This window comes from Eulemur rufifrons, chromosome 17 (genome assembly GCF_041146395.1).
Source record: "Eulemur rufifrons isolate Redbay chromosome 17, OSU_ERuf_1, whole genome shotgun sequence".
NCBI classification, from domain to species: domain Eukaryota; kingdom Metazoa; phylum Chordata; class Mammalia; order Primates; family Lemuridae; genus Eulemur; species Eulemur rufifrons.
In genome coordinates this window covers 41705995-41724618 of record NC_090999.1, presented here as the reverse complement: position 1 = coordinate 41724618, position 18624 = coordinate 41705995, and the positions used below count along the sequence as shown (strand labels likewise).

The window sequence follows — 18624 nt, the reverse complement described above, 5'->3', positions numbered from 1 at the left end:
CAAAGAAGGGAATTGGTTAAATAAATTATGGTATATTTATAAAATGAAATAATGTGTGGCCATAAAATATTGTTATAAAGCTATAGTTAATAACATGGGAAAATGTTTAGAGATCACTGCTAAGTAAGAAAAAAAGGCTAGAGAACAGTATGCACAAAATTATTCCACTTAAATATATGCATATATAGGTAGATTAAAGGTAATTGGGGAAGGCTTTTTTGCTTATCTGAATATTCTATTTTGCTTAAAACAGATTACTTTGTTTAATAAAAGCAAATGAAGAAGTCAATATATTTTTCCTGAGCACAAATATATTTGTTTTACAGCTACATCCCCAAAATCTAGATCTTAACCTACTTAATCTCTTTGTATATGATTCAGTTTCCTCACCTATAAAAGGGGGAAAATAACATTACCAACTTCACAGGGTGGTTATAAGAGTTAATATGAACTAATAGATGTAATATGCTTCAAACAGAACCTGGCACATAGTAAGTACTATATAAGAGTTGGCTATGAGGTTTTTTAAATGATTAAACTGGTCTCTGGCTAATGCCATGTTTGATATTATTGTTACAATTCTGCTTTGGCTTCTGACTTTATTAACTGTAGGACCTTTGGAGATAACTAGCCAGAAGAAAAAGTCCAAATCAGAACAAGAATACCATGAAGTGGTCAAACAGCAAGCAAAGCAGAACTTTGTACCCAGCTACCCAGTGATTTTAAACATGCTGTAAAAAGGCTCTTCATGAATTGCTGGTAGGAAGGTAAACTGGTTAAATCTTTCTGAGATACAATTTTGTAATATGTATCAAACCAAGATCTTGTAATTCTGCTTTTAGGAATTTAGCTTAAGAAAAGTAGTATATTTAGAACACAATGATTTATAATTTAAGGATCCAGTATATAATAACCAAAACTTGGAAACAATCTCAGTTTTCAACAATAGAATATAGCTCTAAAAACGTTTAATATATTCACATATTGCAATTTTATTTAGAGAATATTTAGTGACATAGAATGTTAAAATTTTTAAAAACCAAATACAGAATTGGAGATAGAGTAGGTACACCATGTTTTTTGTTTGTTTGTTTTCTTTAGAGATTTCCAATTTAAGATGCATAGGAGAGTTTACAGGAAGTCAATATTTTAAAAGAAAAATAAAGATTTAATATTTAAAGAAAAATTCCCTGTCAGATATATTTCCTATATCTAGGTATTCTGGGGACATAGTTTATATACCAAAAGAAAGGATATAAATGAAGTCAAGTGTATTATTTGGGTCTTTATTCAGGATGTATGCAGCAACTATAAAAATACACCTAAAAATGAAGATGTAAGATTTTATTATTTTTTTTTTTTACCAGTAATGCATGTTGCACTTTCCTATTCCTTAAAAGTAATAAAATAGTTAATTTTTCTCAAAAGTGGCATTTTAAAGCCTTTGAAGCATTTTTTTCTTCACCAGATCTGCTCAGTACTTATTAAGGTCCTGACAGGTGCCAGGTGAAAATATGAACGAGAAATAGTCAATACCTTCAAAGAGCTTAGAGTAAAATCTGTAATCACATAATACATGACTCTCTGTCATGGTTCTCCAGACCAGACATTTAAATATAGACAAGGGAGAAAATGCTAAGTGACATTTGTTTTTTATAAAACAAAAACAACTTTTTATGGACACTCTACAATGACATAAATTAAGTTTACTTTCTAAACTTAAACTTCAAAACACATAATATAGAGCAAATATATTTTTAAATAATTTGAATTCAAATAGCATACTTTATTAAATTAAAAATAACTTCTAATAATTGGATTTGTTTTTTTTTTCACATATAAGAAGAATAGGTATATACCTCCCCTTAAGAGTCCCTCTCTTGGATAGAATTCCTCAGAAGTAGTATAGGTTGAGTAATCCTTACCTGAAATGCTTAACACCAGAAGTTTTTGGATTCTGAGTTTTTTATTTTTTGATTTTGGAATGTTTGCATATACACAATGAGATATCTTGGAGATGGAACCTAACTCTAAACACAAAATTCATTCATGTTTGATATACAACAGCCTGAATATAATTTTATGTATTTTTTAAAATGTTTAAGGTATTTTTATTTATTTATTTATTTATTTTAATTTAGGATATTAAATGGTAAAGTAGCACCCTCTTATATTATCCTGGATAGAGATTGAGCCCATCCTTCGAAGTGAGGTATCACAAGGATGGAAAAACATGCACCACATGTATTCAACATCAAATTGGTAATTTTATGTATTTTTAATAATTTTGTACAATGAAACAAAAGTTTTGATGATTTCATTTTGACTGTGACCTGCCACATGAATCAGGTATAGAATTTTCCACTTGTGGTAACATGTTGGTGCTCAAAACATTTCAGATTTTGGGGTTTGGGATACTCAACCTGTACCTCATTGTTAAAGAAAGACATTAAAGGCAGATTCCTTACTAATGCTTGCTCTCAGACAAACATTTACTTAAAAAATAAAAATTCTTAGAGAAAAAATATTGAGATACTTTTCATTTAGAATTTATATTGGTTTGCTCTTATTATTATATTCTAATTGTTTTATTCTATCGGTCAGCCATTATTATTAATGCTAACTTTTAGTCAGTGTTTTTGTTAAGTGCCCACTCTGTTCTAACTATTTTATATTTATTAGCTCATTCAGTCATGCCACCATATAAGGTAAGCAGTAGTATTAGATCCATTTTTGCAAAGAAATTGAGGCACAGAGATTTTAAATATATTTAGGTATTTAAATAATAGATTATAGGGCTATGATTAAAATTCACAGTCTGGGTCCAGAACCCAAGCTTATCAGCATTAAAAGTTATAACTGGAGGTCATCCTTTGTAATCTGAAAGAGATAAATTAAGACCTGGATGGATTAAAATGTAAGAAAAAATGAAGCACACCTATAAGATCTAGCAAATAGCCCTAAAAGGATAAATCTAAGAGTTATTATCCTTAAAGAGGAGGTAGAGAGAGACACTGGGGTAGATAATTTGTTCAAAGAAATAGTAACAAAAAACTTTCTGAACCTAGAGAAAGATATAAATATTCAGGTGGAAGAAAGTAATAGAACATCAAGCAGATTTTAGCCCAAACAAGACTACCTCAAGGTGTTTAATAATAAAGTTCCCAAAGGTCATGGATAAATAAAAGGTCCCAAGGGGAAGCAAATAAAAAGAACAAAAGTAACATAAAAAGGAGCTCCAACACATCTGGCAGCAGATTTCTCAGTGGAAACCTTATAGGCCAGGAACACAGGAAGTTTTTAAAAAATGCCAATCATGAGGCCTGTTCCAGATGAACTGAATAGGAACCTCTGAAAGTGGGGCCTGAACATAGGTTTTATTTTAAAATTTCTCAGCAAAATCCATTTAAATCAAAAGGCAGTATAGTCTATCAGACAGCAAAGAGTTTTGGATGCAACCTGTTTTCCAAGGAATTTTCTTACAGGAAACAAAAGAAAACTGAGGATTATCTCTCAAACATTATAAGGGTGACAATCCTTATGACATACTGCCTACAATGATGGTCATAACTCTTCCCATGCCTGTATGGATGTTCCTTGTCAATGTGACTTTGTTGTTCCTCTCGTCAAGAGGAAGAATCTCTTTCTCTACCCCACCAATATGAGCTAGTCTTGTAATTTGCTTTGACCAACACTATGTGGTAGAAGCAATGTTTTGTGACTTCCAAGCCTAGGCCTGATGTGGTTTTCAGCTTCCACTCCAAGCCTTTTACAAGACAATGTCACCATGTAAAGAAGCCCAGTTGAGTCCCAGATGATGTGGGTGAGACCAGCAGAAGAAATGAACAGTTAATGCTACCCCAAATTGCTGACCAACAGAATTGGAAACAAATAAAATTGATATTTTCTCAAGCCAGTAAGTTGTCAGATAGCATATAGTAAGAGATAACTAATATAGTAGTCTTAATGGATGTGATAAATATTAAAGACAAAGTAATAATTTCTTCCCTACTTTGCAAAAAATAATTTTTATGTGCTCTAAATACTTGTCTATGTATTTTAAAAAGACAAAGAAAGAAACCAAATGTATAATTGAGCAGACATCTTTCTGTTTTCTCTATTAATAATTCAATAACAGATATTTAGATTAGAACATGAAGGGTCAAAATATAAGAAATACTCTGTATATCGTACAACCAACTATTATAAAAATAATTCTGTATCATTTCACGCACATTCTACATTTTAAAATGTAGAATCCCACTTTGTATTATGAAAAGGCTCACAAGTCAGGAAGCTCACAAGTCTCAAAACTTTTAAAAGTAAGCCTAATACAAAGTATATACTTCAGGTTGAGCATCCCTAATCCAAAAATTTGAAATGCAAAATGCTCCAAAATCTGAAATTTTTTGACCACCAACATCCACAAGTAGATAATTCATGCTTGACCTCTTATATAAGACAGACTGCAGTCAAAATACAGTCAAAACTTCATCTCATGTACAAAATTATTAAAAATATTCTATGAAATTACCTTCAGATTATGTATATAAGGTGTTTGTGAAACATAAATGAATTTTGTGTTTAGACTTGGGTTCTATCCCCAAGATATCTCATTATATATATGCAAATATTCCAAAATCCAAAAAAAAAAAAAAAAAAAAATCCAAAATCCAAAACACTTCAGGTCCTAGCATTTCGGATAAGGAATACTCAACCTAAGGATGAATCCATGAAATAACTCATAACTATGTAAAGTTTCAGTATATTGCCTTTTCACAAAAATTCACTAAATGGCTCTTATATTAATCCATTCATTTAACAACTATTCATTGAGTGTCCATATGCAAAGCACTGTGTTAGAGGTTATCCATGGATGACCCACAGACATCTGGTTTAGTAATTTTTCACTGACTTATAGTAAATATAGTAGAGGAAACAAGGCAAGTTTTGGGGGTTATAAGAAAAGAAACAAAAATTTATGCTTAAATAGGTAATGGAAAACTCCAAGAAAAAGAAGTTCTTTTAATTGCACCTTAAGCAATTCAAGAGGATGTTCTGGGCTTGGGAGGACAATACAGGAAAGTGAAACCTCAAAAGAAAGCTAACAGATGAAAAATATTCACAGTACAGTAAGCAGTCCAACATGGCTGAAACATACAGTATATGTACAAAAATCATGGGTTACAACTGACACTAGATCAGCAAAGGCCTCAAATGGAAACTTAGATATTAATTTATTCAGTAGACACCTATAGTCAAAGAGGTTTGGGAAGACAATAGTAAAAAGAACAAAGGTGGAGCTATAAACACAGTAATACACATTGCAAAAAAAAAGAAGAGACTAGTAAAGGAGGCCAAATGAGAAGAATCTTATCTATTAGTGTAATAAGCAGTAATCCTGGAAGTAACAAGAGCAAGAAGTAAAATTAGGAATGTACGTATTAATATAAGAAGCAAAGGGAAATTACAAGGATAGTAAGTCATTCCATAGGTAGTGATATGATGATATTACATACAACTTCCCAGATGTTCCAGCATTCAGGAAAAAAAAAACAAACAAAAACAAAAACTACTTGTAAGTTAAAAGTCAAACCCTGGAAAATATTTTTTCCTCTTTGTTGTTCAGGATCAAGATAACTTCATGCAAGAAAATTACTTAAGTGGCATATCAAAAACACCAAGAATTGCCCAAAGGCTATTTCCCCAGATGTGTCTTCTGCTTCTTGGGAGTTCCCACCAATGGCCACTATAATCTTCTTGGGAGACGCTCACAATGCTTCCTTATTGAATTTCCCTAGAGCCTTTTGGTACTCCCTGCAGCCATGAGTCCCCGGAGAGGGACCACCTGTGCCTGGTGCTTGAATCTGTGGTCTTTTATGACACATAAACTATGACTAATATCCAAACTACAGGACCCTTTAAAAATACTGATGCTTTAAATTGGCCCTTCTAGATTATTTCTGTACAGCAAACAATAGATTTCTATTGTCTCACTTGAGAATTTTTGCTAGAATGTTCACATAGCCCTACAATTGCTAAAGTCTAACCTACCAGTACTTTCTGCACAGTCTTGTTTGCCAATAATTTTTCAGTTTTTAGGCTTAACCATTTAATGTCTCAAAACTTATATTAATACAATAAGTACAAATGACTGGGTACTTATATAAAATGCATGTGTTCAACATTTTGAAAACATTTCTTAATTCAGTCTTACCAACAAACTTATAAGGAATATATTGTAAACTTCATTATTTGGATGAGGAAACGAACGCCCAGAAAGGGTAAATAATAATTCACTTAAGAGATTACTTTGACAGTGCTGTGTAGAATCTACCCACAAAGCCCGTGGTTTTAAACCAGCTTAACTGTGCTGCTTCCCATTATTGATATAGGACTCCACAGCATAAAGGAATCAGAAGACAAAATGAAAAGCAGAGGATAGTGCATAATGGTTAAGAGCACAACTACTTAAGCCTCGTGGCCTGGGTTTGAATCCCAGCTCTACCACTTACTAGCTGGGTGACCCTGGGCAAGATTCCTAACATCCATATGTAACACGGCAATAATAAAGTAACTACCTCACAGGGTTGCCACGAAGATTAGGTGAATATTATATCTAAACAGTACCTGGCATATGGTAAGCACTATGCAAATGTTTTTGTTTTCTACTGCTGTTATTGTTTATCATTATTGTTATTGCCATTCTTCGATTCCAAAGTGAAAACATTTACCTTTGAAGCCAATCCTTTAAATGTGGCAAACCATTTAAGAAGGCTTATTAATTTTCATTCATCGATATTGATCTTATTACTTTTAACAGATGCAGTCTATTAACAGCAAGGAGAAAATAATCTCCTAAACTTTAAGTCCAGTTGACTTTAGAACAAACATTCTAAGAGTTACCAAGTCTGGTTGCACATTAGGATTAATCAGTGTGCTTTTAAAAATTGTCTGGGGCCCATCTCAGACTTATAAAACTACCATCTCCAGTGAAACTGTATAGAGCTCCCCTGGTGATTTTATATAGCTGGTCCACAGATGAGCGTTTGAGAATCAATGCACTATACATTTCTTTAAGGCACAAAGAAATCAATCCAAAGAGATTAAAATCTCCAACCCTTCCTTAAACATGTTCCTGAGGTCAAGTTCTAACAAAAGGCTAGAAATATAAACCTAGTCTATACTCTGAGATCCTTGTGAAGGTGAAGCCATGACATTCTCAATATTTATTACTAACTAATAGATAGGAAACTTCTGACACTCAGTATGACAACAGTTGTCTAATAGGTGCCAATCAAGCAGTGGGTATAAAGATTTTTGATTTCTCAAGTATGTAGTCCTGAACTTTGATAAAATCTTTTGTGAAAAAGCAAAATATCCTAACACAGAGACTAGTCACATAAAATAAAGGGACACCCTTCTACAATTACAAGTGTGTTGAGATGAGCACTTCTCTTTGGGTCATAAATATTCCTAGTGGCTGCAAATGCTTTTTGCTCTCTTGGATGACCCCAATAATGAACACATTCATCTAATCTAGGCTAGAAGATGTCACTGCATAAAATTTAGGGACTACACAGAATGTTCCAGAGCTTGCCAGTAGAGCAGAATTTTACAACTCATTTCTGAGGAAGTAGAAAATCTTAAACATACCACAACATACACCATTCTCCAAACTATTACTGATTAGTTTAAAGGCTAAAGTTCTAGCTTCAATATTTAGCATAATCATTTGGGACCTACATAAATAATGAACTCAAAGAGAGCTCAACTCTTATCAAACTTTGCAAATTTGTGGCATCTATATCTCATTAAATTTATACTACCTGAGAAGAACTTAAGATTGCCTTTCATACGGCATTTTGGACTTTTAGGCTACTTGGCTCATTAATAAGTGCAAAAAACTAACACACACAAACACCCAAATGAAAGTTATTGTCTTTATCATTAATACATATTTGGTCTGTGACTGTTTTTGTTCTGTTTTGTTGTTTTGTTTTTTATTGTTTTGTTTTTTTTTAGGGAGGGTAGAGATGAGGTCTAGCAATATTGTTCAGGATGGTCTTGAACTCCCAGCCTCAAGTGATCCTCCCAACTTGGCCTACCAAAGTGCTAGAATCACAAGCATGGGACACCATACCCAGCCAGTGTGACTGTTATTTTTATGGACTAAAATGGACTCTAGTAGTCTGAAGCTCTTGACATAGCATAATGCAACTTGGGAGTTATTTATGTACCAAGAGGATGTGGTTTATTGTCTAATGTTTCTTCACTCAGAGCCCTGGGTCCAGGCAACACTGCAAGGTAGGTCAATATTAACTTTAGCATCATATCTTTTATCTAAGTAGCCCTTGCTCTCGTGAGGTTTTCTCTGTTCAGAGTCCTCTAAACCTTTCAAACAATGCCTTGTGCCTCTTACCTTTCATGATACAGCTCCCCCATGCAAACTTAATTGCCTTTATCCTACTTAACCAAGACCTAATAGACTAATCCGATCATTTCTGCCAAATTATGATACTTATGGTAGATACATAATTAATGAATTATGCCTCCTAGAACACATACTCATTTTCAGAACCCCAAGAAAAACTAGAGAAATGAATAATGTGGAAATTCCAGGGAAGGTCAAAGAAAACATTCATTTTTCTAGAAACTATCAAGACTTATAAGTGGCTGCCTCTTCTCTTTCAAGTCTGGCCTGACTCAAAGATTCCACCAAAACCATCTGTGGTGAGTAGAATAATGCTTCCCTCCCTCCTCTACAGATGTTCACATGCTAAACCCTAGAACTTGTGAATATATTATGTTAAATGGCAGTAGAGAATTAAGATTGCAGATGGAATTAAAGTTGCTAAGCAGCTGACCTTAAAATACAGAGATTATCATGGATTAATTGGGGGGGGCAGTGTAATCACAGGTCCTGAAATGAGGTGGAAGGCAGAAGCAGAGAGATGGCATTATCAGAGAGACTCAACCAGCTACTGCTGGCTTTGAGGAAAGTAGTTATGAGCCAAGATACAGTCAGACTTTAGAATCTAGAAAAGGCAAGAAAACAGATTCTCCCCTGGAGCACTCCTGCCAAGACCTTGATTTTAGCCCTGTGAGATCCATTTCAGACATCTGACCTCCAGAATTATAACATATTTTTGTGTTTTAAACAATTCAATTTGTGGTAATTTGTTACAGCAGCAATAGGAAACAAGTGTACCATCAAAGTATATAGAAGGACATAGTGCCTTTACTTCCTTAAAATACATGCTTTGTATTAATATTTATCCCACTGGATTATGCTGCTGCTTTATAGAAGTTGCCTCATTTGTATCCACTAGTGTTTAGACAACCTAAATAGATTATCAATTGTTGTGGCCAGAGATAATAGAGAAAAAGGGAAATACAGTAGCCAGAGACAATTTAGGGTACAATGTAAAATTATCTTTAAATGTTTAATTGGACCTAAGAAAAAACATAATTAGTGAAAAGATGTTATTGACTGGTTTGGCCTTGTTCCAATCATTTTTATTTAAGAATGAGGGAAGGATAATCTATCAAATGTAAGTTAAGAAAACTCTGCTAAACATCAGTGTATATGAATGGCTCACTGAAATCTACTGGCTTACATATTTCACTCCTCTCTGTCAGCACCCCACTCCATACTGAAGCACAACACTTGCCATTGATATTTTACCCCTAATTTAGGGAACATGCCTATTTTCAGACAACTGCACATGCCACCTAAAAGTTAAAACCAGAATAGATGACATATCTATAGAGCCTTAAAAATAAGTTACCCCAAGCACTAACCCAAAGTAGCAGTTTTATTCTCCCTGAACAAACATATAATAAATACCCCTGAAAAGCAATTTAGCAAAAGCATTGCTAGATTCTTAGCTGATGGCAGCAAGAGAAAGCCCTATTATGATTCTCTAAACCCTTTCTCACAAAGCACAAAATCTCTTACTTTTTTGATCTGTCAAGAAACTAAAAGTATACCATTCCATATTCTACCCAGTGTATGAAATTATTTGATGGGAAAAAATTATTTTGATTGTTTTGCTCCAAGAGGAAATTTGGTGCCCTCTGGTGTTGGAAAACAAGATGATTCATTTCACCTTTACAATCTAGCACTTTAGAGAGGGTCATAAAAGCACAGAATTTAAGAGCTGAATATCATATCCCAGTACAGCACAGATATGTAATTACTTTTTAGTGGAAAGTTTTGGTCATGGATTATTAAATATTCAATTTTTATTCTGATGGAATAGAAAAGCATTATTAAAAAATTGAGCCTCTCATATAAAACAATACTTGTCTATATGATCTGTTGGAGATTTTCCCTCTAAAATTTTACAAGGAGAACAAAGGTGAATCAGCTGAGATTTTGCAGCAAAGTAATGAATAAAAAGAACATGACATTATTAGGGTAGTATGATTTACAACCAATTCTTCAATGTTTTATAAAATAGTGGAGCCATATAAAATGGAACAAAACAGAACATCTGTGATATTACCATCCAGCTTAAGAAATAAAACGTAACTAATAGAGTTGGAGGTCTCTATATAGCAGTCCAGATCACATTCCTCTTCCCTTTCATAGGTAACCACTCTCTTAAGTTTGGCATTTAAATGAATTTTAAATACATTTTTCAGTTTTCTGTACTTTCTCTAACACTGTTACACTGTTTATAAAATCAAAAATTAAAATACTTTGTGTAAAAGAAAGCTCAGGTGATAATTACAGTTGATATACTGAGCCAAGCAGAGGATTCCAGGCACCTTCCCAGTTTGGGGGCACATGTAAGCTGGTATTTTGAGGTCTCCACATGGGAGAAGAAGGGGTAGGACTTGCCTCTTAGTGTGGGATAAGTTTTAAGGAGGTTTGAACAGAACAACGAGGCACTGCCAACAAGTGACTGTGGTTTTAAAAACAGGACAGTAAGACAGAAAAACAGGTGGGCAGGGTTTATCTTGGATGATGTGGTAAATAAAGCCAAGAGTGGAGGTTTAGAATATAAACCAGACAATCTTCAGTGCACAAGGACAAAAGAGCTGAAGGCATTGCCTAGTTCTATTAATCAAACACAGCTAGTGCTAAGCTCAGACCTATATAGTAAGTTTTCTGGATGTATCACTCTGGGACTAGCTCACCGATAATTCTGGTTTTTCCCTTCTCCAAACAAGTCGGCCTTACACAAAACTTTAGTGTCTTAGTCTGTTTGTGCTTCTATAACAGAATCTGGGACTGGGTAATTTATAGAGAACAAAAATGTATTTTCTCACAGTTTTGGAGGCTGGAAGTCTAAGATCAAGTTGCCAGCATTTGGCCTGGTGAGGGCCATCTTGCTGTGTCCTCACATGGCAGAAGGTGGGAGGGCAAGAGAGCAAGCTAGCCAAATGCTGCTTGAAGCCTGTTTTATAAGGGCCTTAATCCCATAAATGAGGAAGAAGCACTCATGGCCTCATCACCTTTTAAAGGCCCCATCTCTGAATACTATCACATAGGAAATACCAGAATTTTGGAGGGGACACATTCAAACCTTAGTACTTACAAAACAGAACATGCATCTCTACTCTTCTCCTACCTCCCAATTGCCTTTCTCCTGCAATCCCCCACCACCCCAGCACCAGAGGAGGTCAGGGCTCCTTTCTAGCTGTCCAAAGCCTGCCCTCCTGAGAGCTTCCCTATGCTCAGTGACCTAAGAGCTCATGTAAATCAGGTAATACAAGAAAAACACCTCCTACTGTACCTAGAACGCAGTAAAGCTCATTAAAAGTTAACTGCTGCCATCACTCCCTTCCTCCCCTTTGCGCCTAATCAAAACTCTCATTCTCTCAATATTAGGCTAGGAAAAGAAAAGCTATCTGAATATACTAAATGTTACTTGCACATAGATATTTATATGATCTTTTACTAAGTGCAAGGAGCTATATTAGGTGTTGGAAAGTATAGGATCCAAATATCTGTCCCCCTAAGTATGGCTCTTTATCTAATTCCTTCTCTGCCTGGCAACCATTGAGGTCAGCTGCCTTTCCCTCTGTAACATCCATCAGAATTAATTTTCTCTGCTCTTGTTAATAAATGCTTTGTCAAGGACTTTATCAACTTGCATCTAAACCTCTCCTAATTCCTTTCTGTTGACCTCTCTTTCTCCTAATAGTTCTCAGCAACCCTGGATACACACTGGAATCACTTGAGAATTTAAAAAGAGAGACACACACACACACTCTGCCCAGCCTAGGTCAACTGAAGCATAATCTGAGAGAGCCCAGAGCACTGGGATATTTTAAAATTCCTAAGGGGACTTGTAGCCAGGGTTAAGAATGACTGTTTGCTTTTACCTACAAATCATTTACCATGCCTAAAGCATCAGATACATCATTTATTTGTTCAATTCATCTACTGAGTAACAATTTACTGAGCTCAGTGGGCCACGTGTAGTGCCACTCAGAACTTCTCAGCAGCTCTACAGCATCCTCAGAGTCAAATGTAAATTTCTGACCACTGCATCATAATTCTTCATCAGCTGATCATCTTCCCCCTTCTCTGTCATCAATTTTCCCACTTCTGCACAGTCTTCCCACCTTCTCCCAATCAAACTTGCTCCTTTGTGACTGCTCCAGAATTTTGAGTTGCATTTCAAGGTCTTGGCCAAAGCAATCCCACATTAAGTAAACTGTTGGTCAAAATTCTCTGTGATATCGGATTTTTGCAAATACCCAAGAAAATGGTGACTGAAATTGATATGTGTCTTCCCCATCCGCTCAAAGGTCTCTGAGGGGCGGGGTGATATTTCATTCATTGTTGTGTCCTCAATACTTAGCACTGTTTTCTGGCAAAGAGTAAACTACTAAATGATCATAAGTTAAAGAAAACGGTATTAACAGTATATGATAGTAAAATATTTTCTGAACCATCAAAGAGAGATAAAATTGGGAGGATTTTCATCCTTGAAAGGCTATAGAATAATGGTTAAGAGCAGAAACATCGGAACCTAGATCTATTATCAGATACTAGGTTTGCAGCCTAGGGAAGTTATTTAACTTCTCTGAGCCTCAATTTCTCCATCTATAAAATGGAGACAGTAATAGAAATTATCTCATGAAATTGTGTCAGGATTATATGAAATAAAGTGCTCAGAGAGGTGGGGTTGGTAGAATAATGACTCCCCAAAGATGTCTACATCCTAATCCTATCCTAGAACCTAAGAATATGTTACTATACATGGCAAATGGGACTTTGCAGCTTTAAGTTAAGGACCTTCAGATGGGGAGATCGTTTTGGATTATCCAGGTGAACCCAATGTAATCACAGGGGCCCCCTAAAAGGGTCAGAGCGAAGATGTGATGAAAGACAACAGGGGTTGGAGCGATGCCACTGCTGGAACTGTGCCACAAGCCAAGAAATGAGGACAGACTTTGGAAGCTGGAAAAAGCAAGGAACATATTTTTCCCTGGAGCCTCCAGAAGGAATGCAAGCTAGCCAACACCTTGATTTTAGTTCCACAAGGCCCATTTTTAGACTTATGACCTCTAGAACTGTAAGATGATAAAGCTGTTATTTTAAGCAACTATGTTTGTGCTGCTTTGTTACAGCAGCGATAGAAAACTGTAATATAAGGGATATATAAGTGTAACAATTATTATTATTTTTCCTCCCTGTTACAAAACATTCCTGAGTTAACATCAACAGTGATAAGTCACCTTGATAGTATATATTCTTGTAATGTGATGAGAATGGCATTTTATCTCTGTGGTCTTCCTCCCAAAAATCCACATGCAGAGAAGAGTTAATATAGGAGTCCTGTCTTCACTTATAAGGCTGGCCCTTGGCTGGCATCAGCAACTTGAATTTTTGGAGGGCTCCTACCATCCTAATTGACAAAAGTGGTTCACTGTGCCTAAACTTTTTGTACAATGTGGTTTATGCCAAACACCAGCACTTTCCTTCTGGGAGTCTGGAATTTTGGTATATGCCAGGAAGAGGGTGCCTACATGACCATCCCCCAACAAAAACCTTAGACACTTGTACCTGATTTCCTCCACATTTTTTTTTTGCCCCATGTACCTTTTCCTTTTGCTGATGATGATTTGTATACTTTTGCTGTAATGAAGCGTAGCTGGGAGTATGACCATGTGCTAATTTCTATGAGTCCTCTTAGTGAAGCATCAAACATGGGGGTGGTTTGGGGAACCCATGACACAACTCATAACTCTAGTTTAATCAGGAAGGAAACATCAGACAAATCCCAGCTGAGGGACATTTTACAAGATACCTAACCAGTAACCTCAAAACTGTCAAGGTCACCCCAAACAAAGAAAGTCTGAGAAATTGTCACAGCCAAGAGGAACCTAATAAAACATGACAACTAAATGTAATGTGGTATCCCAGATGAGATACTGGAACAAAAAAGTGAACATTAGGTAAAAACTAAGGAAATCTAAATAAAGTATAAACTAGAATAATAACATATCAATATTGGTTCATTAATTGTGACAAATGTGCCACATTAAAGTAAGAAATTAATAGGAAAGACTGGGTGTGGGGCATATGGGAACTCTCTGTACTATCTTCACACCTTTTCTATAAATATAAAACTATCCTAAAATAAAAAATACTTAGGTTTTAAAAATTCCTGAATAATCGTCATTGGAGATTCAGAAGGGGGAGGGTGGATGGGAAGAAGTTGAGGAATGAGAAATTACTTAATGGATACAATGTACACTATTCAGGAGATGGTTACACCAAAAGTCCAGATTTCACCACTACACAATATATCTATGTAATAAAACTGCACTTGTATCCCCCTTAAATTTATAAAATAAAAAGATAAAAAAACCCAAACAATTTCTGAGGACCTATTAATATTATGTACAGAGTACTGTGCTAAGCATTAGAAAATTTAGATCTATGTAATTACTTAAGGTAAAGGCATTATCAATTCTATATAACTTTGCTCAACACCTACTCAATTATCTATATTTTAAAATTAATCAAAATGGCAAGAAGGCAAAATTAAGATATTTAGTCACGTTTATTTAAACTGACTGAATATTTTTATATCATCCTACTAAATGGCGACTTCCTGCAACGTAGAGGGAAACTAGAAGTATTAACTAATAGAGCAAGCCCTAGATGTTTTTGCATTTATAAAATGAAGAGTGGCAAGCTTAGGCTGAAATAGTAATCTGACACAAGGTAGAGTAAGATGTTCTTTCAATCTATTATCTTATTTCCTAAATGATCATTTCATGATTAAGTTTGTGTTTAATAAAACCATTAAAAATCTGTATTCTCTAATTAAAATATTCACATTAGTGAAGCTTTTCATTTCAATAAGCCATTAATTTTCTGCTTGAGGAAGAGGAGAATGAATGGGGAATTCTTTAATATTTGAATTCATTTTAGAATTCTGAAGTACAAACAACCAAATACGTATCGTGAGTATGATTTGTACAAGATTTGAAGATGATGAACAAGTGATAAAAGATTAAATGGACTTTTTTAAAAACTAAAAATTTCAAAATAATCCCCATGTACAAATCCATAAAAATGAAACTTAGTGCCTTGGCAGAAGATAAATCTTTTCTAGATAAACTTGAATGTATGGGCCTTTAATATAATTTATTGGCCTGTATTCTCCCCAGTGCCTAAATCACACCCTTTTAATAATACAAATCACCTCAACTCATTTAGCTCGCTGAAAATAATATAATAGAATTATTGTAGATTATTCAGTGATTTGTTACAAACAATAATATATGGTCAATTATTTCAAATTTTCATGCACAATACTCCACAGAAACCTAAGGCAAACTCTTTTCACAATTTTTTCCTGTGGCCTTTTTTAAAGAGACTTTTTCTTTTATTCATATTAAACAGGTCCAAGGTTAAGAAATGCAAACATAGCAGATTGAAACACTGTTTAAACAGAATTATTTAGAAATATTTATGCAGTTATACTAGTGGTGTCTTTATTTGCTCTCAATTCAGAGGAGAAAATATTTTGCCCAGGATTAAATTTTTTATTAATTTCCTCAAAATGCTGATATTTTAGCCTTTTCATCATTATACTAACACCTTCAACAAACTAGGTGGACCAAATGAAGTCTCAGTGGAAATTAGAAAAAGTCTGAACTAAATTAAAATTAAAATACAACACAATAAAATTTATAGTATATAGCTAACGCACTAATTAAAGGGAAATTTATGGCATTAAATGCTTAGATGAGAAAAAAGAAAGATTTCACATATAAATTTCTATCATAAAAAATTAGGAAAGGAGAAAAAAATAAACTGAAAGCAAAGAAAGTAAATAATGAAGATATAAACAGATATCAATGACTATACAAACAGTAAAACAACAGAGAAAAACAAGTGAAACCAAAAGGTGTTTCTTTGAACAGATACGTAAAATTTATAAACCTCTATCAACTAAAATAAAGAGAGAAGAATAAATTGCCATTATCAGGATTGAAATGAGGATATCATCACAGATCCAACAGACATTAAAAGACTAATAAATAATGAACACTATGAATAATGCTACACACGTAATTTTTACAACTTCCTTGAAAACCACAAACTGCCAAAACTTACCTCATGTAAAATAGATAACCTAAATTGTCTTATAATTATTAAAGAAATTATATTCATAGTTAAATACCTCCCAACAAAGAAATCTCCAGGCCCAGGTAGTTTCACTGCCAAATATTTAAGTAAAAATACTATTAATTCTCCACAATATTTTTCAGAAAATAGAAGGGGAAAGAACTCATTTTATAAGGCCAGCAATACTGTAGTACCAAAACCAGACAATATAGTACAAAAACAGAGAACATTTCAGACCAATAGCCTTCATAGACAGAAGCAAAAAAAAAAAAAAAAAAAAAAATCCTCAAAAAGTATTATCAAATAGTATTCAGCAATACATAGAAAAAATAATACAAAACCTTAATAAAGACACCATATTCATGGATTTGAGAAGTCAATATAAAGATTTTAATTCTCTCCAAGTTAATCCATAGGTTTAATATAATTCCAGCCAAAATCCCAAAAATATATTTCTATAACTATAAGCAGGCTGATTTTAAATTTCATATAAAAAGTCAAAGGAGCTAAAATAGCTAAAACAATTTTTAAATAAAAACCAATAAAATCAGAGGATCTTTTGACTTGCTATAAATCTACAGTAAGAAGGAAAAATGCTACTAACTAGAGGACAGACATAAAGATAAACTGAAAACAGAGTCCACATACACACAGTCAGTGGATTTTTGACAAATCTGCAAAAGCATTTCAATGGAGAAAGGACAGTGTTAACAATAATTGTTGCCAGAAAAATTGAGCATCTGTATGAAAAATGATGGACCTTGACTTAAACCTGACACCTTATCTTAAAAAATTAATTCAAAATGCATCATAATTCTCAATATAAAACTAAAACCTATAAAACTTTTAGGAAAAAACCCACAGGAGAATATCTTCATAACCTAGGATGAGTCAGGGTCCTTAGATATGCCACCTAAAGCACAATCCATTAAAAAAATTTGAGAAATTGGACATAATCAAAATTAAACATGTTCACTCTGCAGGAAAAAAATGTTAAGAGAATAAAACAACAAGCTACAGACTTAGAAAACTACTTAAAAATTACATATTCAATGAAGGACTTGTATCCAAAATGTATAAAGAACTCTCAAAACTCAATGGGAAGAAAATAACCCAATTAAAGAGTGAACAAAAGATTTGAATAGACACTTCACTAGAGAATATATACAAATGGAAAAAAAGCCCATGAAAAATGTTCAACATCATTAGGGAAATGCAAATTAAAATGATAATGTGATACTGCTGCATATTTATTTGAATGACTAAAATAAAAAATATTGAGAATACCAGGTGCTTGCTTTCAAGGATGCACAGCAAATGGAACTCTCACACATTGCTGCTTGGAATGAAAAATGGTACAGCTATTCTAGAAAACAACTTGACAGTTTCTCATATAGTTAAATATACACTTACCATTTGATTCAGCAATCCCATTCCTGGGTATTTACCCTAGAGAAATAAAAATTTAGGTTCACACAAAAATATATATATGAACATTTACAACAGTTCTATTCATAATTGCCAAACCTGAAACAATCCACCTGTCATTCAAAAGCGCTAAATGGATAGACTGTGGTTCATTCACACAATGGGATAATACTGAGCAATAAAAAAGAACAAACTATAGATATATGCAACAACTTAGATGAAACTCATAGGCCATTTTTGTAATAAAAGAAGCCCATCTCAAAAGGTTACATAGTATATGAGTCTATTTTTAATAATATTGTATCAATTTTTTATAACAACAAAAAGATAAAACTAAAGTAATGGAGAACAGATCAATTGTTTTTAGGGATCGGGGATGGGATAAAGGTGTGATTATAAAGGTACGTAGCACAAGGGAGTTTTGGGAGTGACAAAACTGTTCTGCATCCCCACGGTGGTGGTCATGACATAAACCTATACATGTTTAAATTAGAGATCTGTATGCTAAGGATAAATCAATTTTATTGCATGATAAATTTAAAAAATAAAAATAAAACACAAAACAATTATGCTGGATAAAAAACCCA

General features: G+C 34.0%; 1 protein-coding gene across 3 annotated transcripts in view; it reads right to left on the bottom strand.

The window, feature by feature from the left end:
• The window catches only part of RNF180 (ring finger protein 180), a 156167-nt gene that overhangs the window by 87283 nt on the left and 50260 nt on the right, over positions 1–18624 (bottom strand). For 2 of the 3 annotated variants that reach the window (XM_069492620.1, XM_069492621.1), the window contains one exon: positions 17739–18058. In XM_069492620.1, coding sequence (XP_069348721.1) covers positions 17999–18058 — 60 coding nt within the window. In that variant the 3' untranslated portion in view covers positions 17739–17998. Of the gene's footprint in view, positions 1–17738; positions 18059–18624 lie in introns of those variants that run through there. The other variant, XM_069492619.1, reaches the window with a different exon arrangement.